Consider the following 13,323-nt stretch of genomic DNA (forward strand, 5'->3'; position numbering starts at 1 on the left):
GCAGAGGGGAAACTTCCACAAACCGTTGTTAATACACATTGTCAGCGGGTAACAGCGACAAAAGCGTGTTTGGGAGACCGCAGAAACAAAGGGAGGGAGTGCACGTGCTCAGTAACGCTGGGCAAGCTGGGCTCAGAAAGCAGCAGGAGCAAGGGGAACCCAGCTGATGAGGGGCTGGCATGGCAATATAAAGCCTCCTCCCGCAATCTGAAGCTGAGGGACAGACGTTGAGTGGGATATGAGTAGCGACTGTACCACACCACAGAAAAGCAACAAAAATAAAGATTTCTGGTCGAACACACAGACAAAACAGCCGTTTATGAGAGAATCCAAAAGAAACTGTGGAATCCCCAGCGCTATACTGGTAACAAGATAAGGAACAGGCTGCAAGCAGAAAGTGAACAAGATGCGCTACCAGAACTTAGCCATCAACAACTGCCACACCGAATGGAAGAATAAATACCATTGCCCACCAACATATCCTGTACCCTTCAGTATTCACGGCAATCATTCCTGTTTGCTCCTCCTTCCTCTAGCTCTAAGCCAGAGCCAGTCCCCTTTACTTTGCTTTATTGTTCTGGCATTTCATTTTGCTTGCAGTCGTTCCCTCCCTTCTCTCCAAACTGACCGGAGGTCACCTCCTGTTTCTTTCCAAGGCACAGACTTCCCTTTCCAAAGCAAAGGCAAAAATGAGCTCCTGGAAGGTTTACACACGAAGGTGGGAACCGGCAACGTTTTCCAAGGGACAGGACGATGCAAATGACCTGTAATTGCCTGCATCGCTCCCAGAAGAAGAGGAGCATGTATTTAAAATCAAGCAGCTGTCAGTTAAGACCTAGTCTCACAAATAGAACTTGTTTCTGAATTTAGGAATAAATGCCATATATAGTCTTCGAGAAGCTACTCATCTTCTGTATTGATGCCTTACTAAACATTCACTCGACAAAATGCTGTCTTGCACTAGCACCAGTTCATTTTTAGAACTTCCAGAAGATCTGCATTTATAGCATCTCTCAGCAAAGAGCCAAACCCCCCTTCTGTTTGAAGACAGCCTCCTACCAGCTCGTATGTATGCACTACACTTGGAGATGCATGTGTGACAGTTTGACATACACTGAAGGAAATTTCTGTACTTGCTCCTCCACCTCGCTCCTCCCCCTCAAAGAACCTGCCCAAACATATTTTTGTTTTAAGAAGTGACAGCTTGTGAACAGTACAAAATGAACAGCATGGAAAGGCACCATCCTCCTTTGTGGTTTCTGTTTAAAGCAGGGAATTTAACCAAGTGATGGCAATGTACATGCTCCTATACACAGCTCTCACCAAGGAGGACAGGTTGAGAGTGCCACACACACGTCCTTGACGTCCTTGTTTTTGTTCCCACTCTGGTTCTCTCGGTTCCCTCCTCCACATTTTTAACGGGTTTACCTTTTAAACTGCAATCCAACTGGGAAAGGATGTAAGTTCACCAATCGCGGGTGCTGCATGGTGATTCTGCCCCCGTGCTCCTCCCACACTGCCACGGGGAAACTGTGAACAAATCAATACTACACAGGAACAATCCCTATGGGGACTCTCAGCAAACACAGACTTGCTTTCCCCGTGGCAAGTTTCTGTAGCATACGGCACAGCAGAAAGACCAGAGTGCAACCACTCCTCAGCACTTTTAACTTGTATTTCCATTAAATGCTGACATCTATTGCCCGAGTCAGAATTATTGCTGGCAAAGCTAAAACGACTTTTAGCATCTAGGGGAAAAATCCCTGGATGCATCAGCCAGCCCATATTCACCTTTATGGTCATTCAACAGCTCGGTACAAAACAGCACCTTGATCACTCAGCTTGCTGCTTCCAGGTACCATACACAAAGACAGCTGCCACAGGCGTGCTCTGGCTAATGCTCACATCCAGGGAAAGCAGTTTCCATTGGTTTTAAGACAGAGGGTATCTCCTTTGGATAGTAGGGATTTCTGGTTAGAGCAATGATATGGCTGAACTCAAGGCTGGGGTGGGGGACAAGCCTCATCCCCTGGTCTGGGTTTGACATTACGGGCGACACTTATATCTCAAAAGCCAATTCTGCACTAGAAAATGAGTCTGATGAGGGGACTTTGCTCAACCACCTCCCTTTCCATTCTTACAGACTCTCGGAGAGGGAAATGACAAACCCAGCAGAACTCTACAGCAAGCACATAAAATGTTATGAATATCACTGGCAATGCTTGCCACTAAATATAATCACCGTGTTGCACCTAAAACCATGCATGAATTACATAAAACTGTTGGTAAAAAAGGCAAGGCCAGACAGGCTTAACAGAAGTAAACCACTAATACAAATACTCTTCTCACCAAATGAAGCAAAACAGAGATCAAAGCCTAGTCTGTACTGAAGAACACCTGAGAAGGGTCTGTTGTTATTACAGAGATCTTATTAAAGATCAAGGTGGGCAACAAACATAATTCCCTCGAACAGGTTCCTAACATGTGGCCCCTTCTTGCCTCAGTCAGCTGCAGGAGGAAGCTTTACAGTTCAGAGCGAGTTCTACTTGCTAAGAGAAATCCTGTCATTAAAGGAGATGGTTCCACATTTGGTCAATGTGAAATTCAAACAGCCTTTACCTTGGCTAGGCTGAATTTGGGCCCCAACATAGGTACTGCAGCAGAACCTACTTGGTTTCTCTGTCCCACCGACTTTAAATACGGAGGCTCAAGCTACTACCCCGGACTGCTTATGCACATCAGCAAGGGGGAGGTTACAGGTAGCTGAGCTCCTCCTTTTCCATCTTCTTCCCTCAGCTTTTGTCTCATAGACTGTATTGCCTGGGGTGCTGCTCAGATTCCTCTCCATGAGGCACATCACCTACCAATAAAATAACCAGAGGACATAAAGCTTTCTGCTGGGGTAAAGAGCTAGGTCAGCTCCATGAAGATTCCAGCAGGGAAGTCTGCAGAGGAGAAAGAGGTGAGACTGCAAAGGAGGGAGGAAAGAGAGATGGAACCGCTTCCCCTGCAGGAGCAGGGAGCTGTTAGGCCAGCTTAATTCCCTGTGGGAGCACAACCCAGAGGTCAGGCTCTCCAGTCAGTGCTTTGCCATGCTCCGCACCAGCTGGCTGCAGGATCACTGCATAATGCATAACTTATTCGGAATTAACTGTAGGCATTTTAATGCACCTAGCAGGGGAAACAGGGCAAATCAAAGCAAACCAAGGAAAAAGCAGACAAAACCCCCCTCACCACACCCAGCTTTTTAAAAGCCATCTACAATTCTGTTCTCTGCAAAGCTGAGGATGCCTGTGGTCGCTGAACACATCTCTGGTACCCAAAGCAACGGTGGTATTTAACTACAGAGACAAACATACGGATTCATGCTTCTGGAGGGGAAAAAAAGCAATCTAACAGTAACCAAAAGCACGGGCATCATACAAAACATGGGGTGGGGAGGCAACTGGAGTGCATTGAAATGGACTTCATTAGAGCACCTCGCTACAGCCAGGCGTGGAAATGGAGAAATCAAAGCATTTTATACTTTAAAAACCCAAACCACTCACAAGGATAGCTCAAATGACTTGAAAATAAGCCATGCTTAAAATTAGTTGGCTTCAAAAATTGAATCGTTTCTGGTGTGTTTAGTTTCTTACTAAATAAAGCTAGAAATAAGACTTTGAGACTAGAAATTCCTCATAGCATTATTCTTAGAAGGGAGATCTTTATGTCTTAACTTAAAAATTCTGGCTGGATTGAATGGTGTGTTTTCACTTTCCAAAAGAACTAAGAAGATCCATGTTGGTGTTTCAATTCAAACACTGATCGTAACAACCTGCCAACTTCAACTCCTTTGCTCCACCTTCTTTAGAACGATTCCCAAAGACTTCTGGTTTACAAATCCATTGATTCAATGTTGTTGTCACCTCTTCTAAGGTTTAAATCATTCTAGATCTATTTTTATACTGACACCTAGTTTCTTGTATAGATCTGTAGCTTGCTTTCCTTAAGGAAAAAGGAGAAGGAATTTAAATCACTGGATGATGGCCATTAGCATTTCCTTTTTGAATTCTGACATGTTATCTATTAAAACTCAATACAAATTCTGACACTGATTTTGAACCAGTTACTACTGTGCATCTCTAAGAAACACAGAAGCAGTGAAACAACGCACTTCTCTGCTCAATACAGGTCTAAATAGCTTCTGAAAAAGTAAAACAAAAGAACTGATAAAACCAAGCTAAACTTCTCCAGCTTGATATAAAGCTCCCAGATATGCCTTGGCTTATGATGCTCAGCATTTATTGCTGCTTTATAGACAATGTTTTAATGAAAAGATGGTAATTCAGATCTAATTTACTGATAGCTAACAAGTAATCTTTAGGGGAAAGAAGATACACAACTCACTGAAACACAGAAGCTCACAGCAGCCTAAGCTGAAAAGTACACAAGAAGGAACACGAGCTGAAATCAGGAAGCCAGCCCTGGTTTGCAGCCAGTGCAAGTGAAGTTTCAGCTCCAACCTTCTGGGTCAGGATATTTAGTGCTTTCAGTAAATATTACTCATGCCACATTGTTCACTCCAGCTCAACATGCCTGAGATGACATTTAAAACCTGCCGGACTGCTACAGGAGTGTTAGCTACCTATGTTGCGCTGGGTTTCAAGTGCTGAGATTTAAACTATCAGAAAATCTGCAGCAATATAGGGTCCAATTCTTTTTATATATATTCTTAGTCAGCACAAGGATTCAGTGAAGGACTAGACTCAAATGTGCTTCCTTTAGATTTCTGTATCTTCCTGTGGCTAGAGAATTAACCCAATACAGTGGGGGAAAAAGGGGAAGCAGTTTTGATACAATTATTGTCATCCTTTGGGATCAATTCCACTTTAAGCCCAGCAAGATTAAAATACAACTTACTCTTTGAGCTTTTCTTAACTAGATTTTACTGATTAAACATCTGCTGCTCAACTCAATTATGGAACTCAACATGAACACCCATAGATGAGGAGGTCTGGGGAACAGAAGGGGTTAAAAGAAGCAGAAACCTGGGCTTTGTGTGTTCTTCAGAAACTCATCTGCTATTCTGAGGACAAAAATGAACTTTCCTTTTTAAAAACAGCCTGCAAGAGCAAACAGAGCAAGGGAGCTTCTGGGCCCCTCAGTTCAAGAAGGACAGGGAGCTGCTGGAGAGAGTCCAGTGCAGGGCAACCAAGATGATTAAGGGAGTGGAGCATCTCCCTTATGAGGAAAGACTGAGGGAGCTGGGTCTCTATAGTTTGGAGAAGAGGAGACTGAGGGGTGACCTTATCAGTGTCTATAAATATATAAAGGGGGAGTGTCACGAGGATGGAGCCAGGCTCTACTCAGTGGCAAACAATGATAGGACAAGGGGTAATGGGTACAAACTGGAACACAAGAGGTTCCACTTAAACTGGAGAAGAAACTTCTCAGTGAGGGTGATGGAACACTGGAACAGGCTGCCCAGGGAGGTTGTGGAGTCTCCTTCCCTGGAGACATTCAAAACCTGCCTGGACACATTCCTGTGTAACATTATCTAGGTGTTCCTGCTCCGGCAGGGGGATTGGACTAGATGCTCTTTCAAGGTCCCTTCCAATCTCTAGCATACTGTGATACTGTGATACAAGAATGCAAAGGATTTCACCTGGCCAAGAGATAAAATGCAAATGCCACATCACCTCTTGACAGGGAAGGGTCAAAGTCCAACCGCTTGTCGCTCCCCAGTGTCAGTGCTCAAGAAGTCAATGGGTATTTGTTCTAAGTGTGAGGAGAGAGCATGCAAAGACTGGAGCTCATGTTGCTGGAGAGAAACCTTCAAGGCACAAGGCAAAGCAAGCATGATTCAACCGCAACTGAATGCAGGAAGATCTGCCTAATGCGTAATGCAGATGCCAAACCATTCATATTACAAATACTGGTGTCAGAAAGAGTTCAGGGAAAGATGTGAACGTGTCTTCTAAGGAAGGCCTGCAGCCATGTTTCCAAAGAGAAACAGGAAAAAAGGAGACATTGAAGACGTGGGATAGGCCCTTAACACTGGATGAAAACAAAGGGGAAGGGTAAAAGGCATTTGGTTCGTTGTTAGGGAATTCATTTACACAAGAAAGAGCCCTACTGCCAGCATATAATTACAACTATGCTTTAGAAATTAATCCAACACATCTAACCTCCCCCTCATAATGAAACATCCTTCCCATTTCTATGGAATTTAAGCACTTAATCAAGAGTTCTTTTAAAATTTCTGATACAGTGACATCAGATACAAAGAACCTCAACACTCGGATTTCCTCACAGCTGCAGGCCTGAAAAACTATGCTGTCTTCCAGACCAGAGGCAAATGTATGCAGCTTTCACCCTAGAGGGAGGATTAATGGGTCTGATAAACTCATTCTCTAGGAAGGAAAAAAGCTGCTTCCAGACTGTCGCTGAATTCATAGTGATGGCCAGTTGGATGACACAAGCTAGCACTGGCTGTTATTAGCTACTAAATGACTTTGCTCTATCAGTTGCCACACATGGGATGCCACAACAGTGAAAACTGAGATGGGTGGGAGGGCCAACAAGCAGAATTACTTGAGCATCGGGACTTTATCAGGCTGCAGAGTGAGTCACCACCACCACCATCACATTATATAGGAAAACAAATTATGTGCACTTATCACTACTAAGGAAGCAAGACACAGGAATTACTTATCCTTACAAAGTCATTAGAAGATCTGGGATTTAACGGTGAGCAAACCTGCAGACTAAAACGACCCTCAAGATTAAAAACACTGTGTTTTGCACATGCCTGCGCTTCAAGGACAGTTTTGTCCTTTGGAAGTGACATCATGAAGGTCAAAATTATAAATACAGTGAAAATATCAGAGGCCTTTAAAGCAAAATAATATTTTCATTACTTGGCTCTTGAGTGGCATAAGATTTCCCAGCGTAAGCTTGTTACCAGATGCAAGCAGCTGCTCCATACGCATTTGTCCAGGAAACACATGGTTAGAAATACATACTCCTAATTTTAGTGAAGATGACTATTTTAAGGGCATCCTGAGTGAAATCCAAATACAAATGTTAAAACTGGCTTCTGTTCAGGCAATGTGACAAGCAGCTTCTTACAGCAGGACTGCAGAGGAAGCTTTTAAGACCGTATTCCAGCATTTTATTTGCTGGTACTTTGCAGAATTCTAGTTACATGGCTTACCTTAAACACTGAGGGTGGGCAAGGGAATGCTAACTCTTAGCTGTTATCTGCAACTTCTAATCTACACAGAATCAAACTAGCAGCCAGGAACTTCAGAGGAGCACGGAAACAAGAACACGGCAGGGGGTTGGAACGAGATGATCTTAAGGTCCTTTCCAACCCTAACCATTCTACGATTCTATGAAATGAAGAAAGATTCAACTTACAATTAAATCTTGAATAGGTGAAATAGAAAGTATCTTCCTGATGCCACTTTCCACAATTACTCCAAGCCAGTTCAGTGCTCCCCAGTACCACAGGTAGCTCTGCCCTCCGTGCCAATAGCTGACAAAGGCAAAAGTGAGGGCTGTGGAGAAGAGTGTTCCCAGCAGACTGGACTGAGATCCTCCCATTGGAACATAGATGTACCTGTAGGGGAAACAACAGATCAGCGGCATTATTTGGGGATTTCACTTAAATCTGGGAAGAACGACAGCTACAGAACAGATCTGCTATTTTGTGGCATAAAGAAAGAATCTGAACAATTACCTGACATTCTCCGTTTACCTGCCCTAGTTTCTCCAAAGCTGTAGACTGCTTTACAAAGTATGTGCACGTACCATTGGGTGAAGAGACAATTTTGTAGTCACAGGAACTCCGTATTAGGCAAATATCTATCATAAACCGTTCTCAAGTGCGAAAGACAAATGTTCGGGTCTTTCAACTGCAGCAGTTGTAAGTTAACTCCTATACACACAGAAATTACATGTAGTCTTAATGTGAGGGTGCTGAGGCGCTGGCACAGGGTGCCCAGAGAAGCTGTGGCTGCCCCATCCCTGGCAGTGCTCAAGGCCAGGTCAGACGCAGGGGCTTGGAGCAAGCTGCTCCAGTGGAAGGTGTCCCTGCCCGTGGCAGGGGGCTGGAACTGGATGAGCTTTAAGGTCCCTTCTAACCCAAACCAGTCTGGGGTTCTGTGCCTGCCTAAGGACCTTCAGAGCTCGTGTACCAGCCCACCCCCTGCAATCCTATATGAAGCACCCTGCACGCAATTATATTCTGTATTTAAACTGAATCCAGGATTCAGAACCTTAGTCTCTAACTGATGCTTGTAAGTGTCCAGACACCAGTGCTCGTTCAGTAAGATTACCAGAAGCAATGTCATTCTGAAAGCTGACATTGGTTTTGGGGTCACTTCCTCCTGCCTGGAGAGCTACAGCCACTCCTGGTATTTTCCAAGTAAGGCATGGCCACTCGCCAGCCAGTCACATATTTCTGTTAACACCTGGAAATCATCAGGCAACAGAATCACCACCCAGCTGCTGGGTACCAGCAAGGAGATGAAGTCTAGGTGAACTGGTGGCCATGGTCCTCCTGAGCTGTCATTCCTCTGGCATCACGCACTGTACTCGTATTTGAGACTATTTCTGCTTGATAAGATAATGAAAGGAAATCTTTTTGCAATGAGATTTCTATTTCTGGTTATCAGGTTTTACATTCAGAGATAAATACCAGCTTAAAAATTTAAAGGGGAAATTAATCTGAATGCTTTATTCCTCATGTTAGGAAGTAAGAAAATTCAGTGACGGGAAAACAAACTGATGAGAGTGACTAAAACCTAAACAGAAGAGTCATTAAAAAAAACCAACTCTCAAATTGTCCCATTTCTCTATAAGCCTAACATCAACACAGCACTTCAGCCTGCTACAGGGAGCATGCGATTACGTTTATAGCCATTTTCGGTACCAGTGTGCTTTTTACTAGGCATAGGAAAATAAACAGAAATTAAGATCAATAGTTTTCATTTCTGTTGTGCTTTTCTTCCCCCTCCCCTCCCTATGTTCTCCTCAGGTCTACTCTTTTCTCAGCACATAAAGACAAACCGACACAATCGTGCCTTCTTGACACAAGGGCACTAACTGCCCTCAGGCAGCATGCTCTGCCCTCCCTGGTTAGTGCATTCCCACTATTTCAGTAGCTATCAAGGCCTGATGGATGTTGAATGACTTCTCTCAGCCAGGGTGAAGAGCAGTTCTGCATGCGCCTGTGGAGTTTGTGCAGGAAAAAAGTGGGAAAACCCCATTACCACATCACAGAACACATCAGGAGCAAACCTACTTCTTGCCTCACTATCCCCCTTGTGATCCACTTCCTACCTCCCCCATATCCACGCGTGCACACACTCTTGCGTGGGCAGTCCTGTGGATAAGTAACAGGCAGCTCAGCGCGCAGCCAGGGACACAACCTGCCTCCACGCCTGGCACTTTGTGCTCTGACAGAATCCAAGCTGGCCTGCAAAAGAACCACCACAAGAGCCCTTGTTGTTACAGAAACGCGTTTTGCTTTCTCCATCTGACCATCAGAATCTTGCCAACGTTTTTCCTTCTTCTTGACACTACCATCTACCTGCAAGCTATGCCCCAGTCCCTCTGTACCCTGACTGCAAACTCGGGGTTTACACAAACAGAGAGGTTGCTGGAGAGCACACGGATCTGCTGCACCACATGCAGCACAGCATTACATAAATATCTCATGTTAAGCTTCCACGCAGCAGTTAAGACTATTCCCATCTCTAATCACAGAAAATCCACAGAGAAGTTCAAAACGCCCATTTCAGGGACTATGAGGACATAAAAGTCATCACGGCTCCTCATGGCAGACTACCACAACTCAAAGGGACACCCTCCTAGCAGAATTTAACAGCTCACAAGCAGATTACACATGTACCATCGATGTGCAGGCAATGGCCCAAAGATGGATAAATGAAGGAAAGCAATAAAGTGGTTTTTAAAGAGAAAAGGGTGTCAAGGCAAGTAGAGTTGAGGATGATCATTGGTCACATCCCTCCAGGTTATTTGGGAGGGATGGGTAACACTGGTGCCCCTTACAAGCCACAGATATTACAGACAGGAAGATTAGACCTACGGAAGATGCTTAGCATCAGAAAATGCAGGCTGAGAGTATCTAAAGATGAAGCATCGACTTACGGGATCTACAGTCAATTCCTACCAGAACTCCAGAGGTGAAAGAACAGAGATTTCTAGGCAGGCTGTCGGAGAGGAACTCGGGAACGCCTTAGGCCAGGCTTTGCCAACCACTCCGAGGCTGGCTAGACCTCATGTCGTCAGAAGAAAATGTTGCGCATGTTAGATGGAGAGAAGAGAATGGGGAAGAGAACTCTGTGCACATTAAATATCTCACAACATCTGGGAGATATAAATACAGACAAATACTGAGAGAATGCTATGCATAGTAAGAATTACCTGAAGACACACACAGACACACCTGACCCGAGTACCTGTCCTTAGCCTTTCCCTGGCAACGATGCTGCCAGCCTGTCCCATATTTCCAGAGACTCCATTCTGATTTCAACCCAAAACTTACATGCTATTAAACAGGCTGCTTTCACAACCCAAGCATAAGCTGGTGTGTCTGCCTTTTAGTCCCCCGTCCAGCAGCTTCAATCAGCTTCTCCACAGCCAGCAAGCTGCTCCACTTACACAACCGATCTTAATTTTAGCTCGCTAAGTGAACATTTGAGAATTGGATTAAATACGTAAATGGTACCATTTAAATCCCTACAGTAATGCAAACACAAACATAATAGCTGAGGTATTTAAAAGTGACATTTACTTACAAAGCATAACTTTTCAATCCAATAACCATTTTGTTAGTTTTCTTGAAGTGGGAATCTAGAGAACAATCACAGGAGAGCTGGCAATCATGCCCTGGGAAAACACAGCTTTTCTTTTAATGACATTTACATTACCAAGATTTTACTCTAAGAACTTCAGAAAAACACTAAGAGGAGCATTTATAACCAGGGAAGAATCGCTCTAAAGGGCTTTTATTCCTCCAGGCCTCAATACACTGCTCCTACTTCCCCATGCACGCAATTTTAACCATATTTAAATCTTGAAGTGCAAGTAAAGCACCTGTTTGAATGGAGTTCTGTGCAGGGGCTGCCTTCAACACTTGCTTCCATTTCTTCCTTGGAGGAAGCCATGATTTTTGTTCCTCTCTCCTTAGCTATTGCTCTTGCAACGTCTTGTCCAGAACCAGGTGAAATGTGGATTTGTTTGTAACAGCAAGCTTCTTGTACATCAAATCAGCTCCTGAGCTGGGTGTGTTTCGTTTCAGGACACATATTTGATGCCTGAAATGCCAACGCCTCTCTACATTTCTGAGCATTCAAGGGTTAACCATACTGTGTAGAGCTGGACAGCGGAAGAGCCAACAGAGGAAACGTTAAAAGAGCACCACTAAAGTCTTCCATCTCACATCCCAACAACAGCCGCCCCTTGAGGTTCTCGACCTCAAGTGAGGGTGCCCATTTGTGGACGTGTATACAATGAAAGTGACCCTTTCAGTGGATAAAAAGTTCTTCATCATCAGCTGTGAAAGCAATGCTCAGCAGGAGCCTGAACAGCTTTGAGGATAAACAGCCAAGTTTCCACTCATGTTGTTACCCAAATTATCCCAAGGACTGTCACCACAAAAGAGATCTGATTGAAACGGAAAGCGTGGCAGGACACAGGGTGAGAACCAGAGGGGAATTCCCTCTACAGCTGGGGCTGGGCTACTTCCATTTAGGCCTTTTTAATCCTGTGTTTTCTTCTTGTGGCCCCTGACTTCAAACTTCTTCTCTACTGCATCATAAAAAGATCTCAGGCCTGGTTCTACAAATTTACGCTTCTGGGTGAGCTCTTAAGACTCCCGTTTTGTCAGTTTGAGCTCTCACTGACTTGGATGGAGCTACAGAGGGCAGAAATAAAGCACACCTCTAAGCCTTTGCAAGACTGGGTCCTACATGACAGGCTTGGGGAAGAGTGGCTGGAAGGCTGCCCATGGAAAAGGAGCTGGGGGTGCCCATTGATGGAGTTCAATATGAGCCACCTTGTGCCCAGGCAGCCAAGAAGGGCAACAGCAGCAGTGTGGCAGCAGGGCCAGGGCAGTGACTGTGCCCCTGCACTGGGCACTGGTGAGGCTGCACCTCAAATCCTGTGCTCAGCTCTGGGCCCCTCACTGCAAGAGAGACATTGAGGTGCTGGAGCGGGGCCAGAGAAGGGCATCGGAGCTGGTGCAGGGCCTGGAGCACAAGGGTGATGGGGAAGGGCTGAGGGACCTGGGGGGTTCAGTGTGGAGAAGAGAAGGCTCAGGGGGGACCTGATGGCTCCCTACAAGTGCCTGACAGGAGGATGGAGCCAGGAGGGGCTGGGCTCTGCTCCCAGGGAACAAGGGATGGGACAAGAGGAAACGGCCTCAAGCTGCCCCAGGGCAGGTTTAGATGGAGCTGAGGAACAATTCCTGCCCCAGAGGGTGCTCAGGCATTGGAACAGGCTGCCCAGGGCAGGCTGCAGTCACCGGCCCTGCAAGTGTTCACACAGCGTGGAGACGAGGCCTCAGTGCCACGGGGCAGTGGTGGCCGCGGCAGGGCTGGGGAACGGTTGGACTGGGTGAGCTTAAAGAGCTTTTCCAACCTGGTTGATTCTGATTCCATGAATAAATCTGGTTTCAATCACAGAAACATCTCTCGTAAACGTGACTTTAAAGGCTGAGCCTCACGAATTTGCACCTGAAATAAAAGAAATAACCAGAGGTATTTGGAATACCATGGGAAAAACTTCTAATAGAAGAGATAAGCCTTGTTCTTAGTGTGAAAGTCAAGCTTTTTCCAAGGTGCAATAATTTTGCTGGGCTGTTGGCACAGCAGTTTAAGCTCTGTCAGGTCCTCTCACCTCCTCAGCTTAATGCAGTGTTTAGAGGCACTTTGAGAAACGCAGACCCTTTAAAATACCGAAGCTAATGCTGGCTCTAGGCAAGCCTTGCTAAAGTAGCTCAAAAAGGTTTAATGAGAAATTAAGGCCATTTGGGTTACAAAGCATTAATGAGAATATTCACATGCAAGAACACTGGGCTTTACAAATACGACCTGAACTGGGGTTCCCCTCCCAGTTGCTAGCATGCTTCCCAGCAAAGACCGAGCATGCTGCTCCCTACTGAGATCTGAGATGTCTTCATTGGATGTTTCTTTCCTTGCATTCAACACAAAAACCGATCCAAGCCCATACGTCAAGGGACAGGTAACTGGCGAACACTGAACACATCATTTTGAATTCACTCTTCCAGGGGAGCTCATGTTTGCAGAG

The 13,323-nt window shown here is 45.2% G+C and overlaps 1 protein-coding gene across 2 annotated transcripts in view; it reads right to left on the reverse strand.

Annotated features, from left to right (window-relative positions):
• The window catches only part of HHAT (hedgehog acyltransferase), a 138,064-nt gene that overhangs the window by 65,338 nt on the left and 59,403 nt on the right, over positions 1–13,323 (reverse strand). For both annotated transcript variants that reach the window (XM_062622693.1, XM_062622691.1), the window contains one exon: positions 7,405–7,606. In XM_062622693.1, coding sequence (XP_062478677.1) covers positions 7,405–7,606 — 202 coding nt within the window. The remainder of the gene's footprint in view (positions 1–7,404; positions 7,607–13,323) is intronic.

This window comes from Pezoporus occidentalis, unplaced genomic scaffold (genome assembly GCF_034315485.1).
Source record: "Pezoporus occidentalis ecotype Australia unplaced genomic scaffold, CSIRO_AGI_Poc_V1 ctg245, whole genome shotgun sequence".
NCBI classification, from domain to species: domain Eukaryota; kingdom Metazoa; phylum Chordata; class Aves; order Psittaciformes; family Psittacidae; genus Pezoporus; species Pezoporus occidentalis.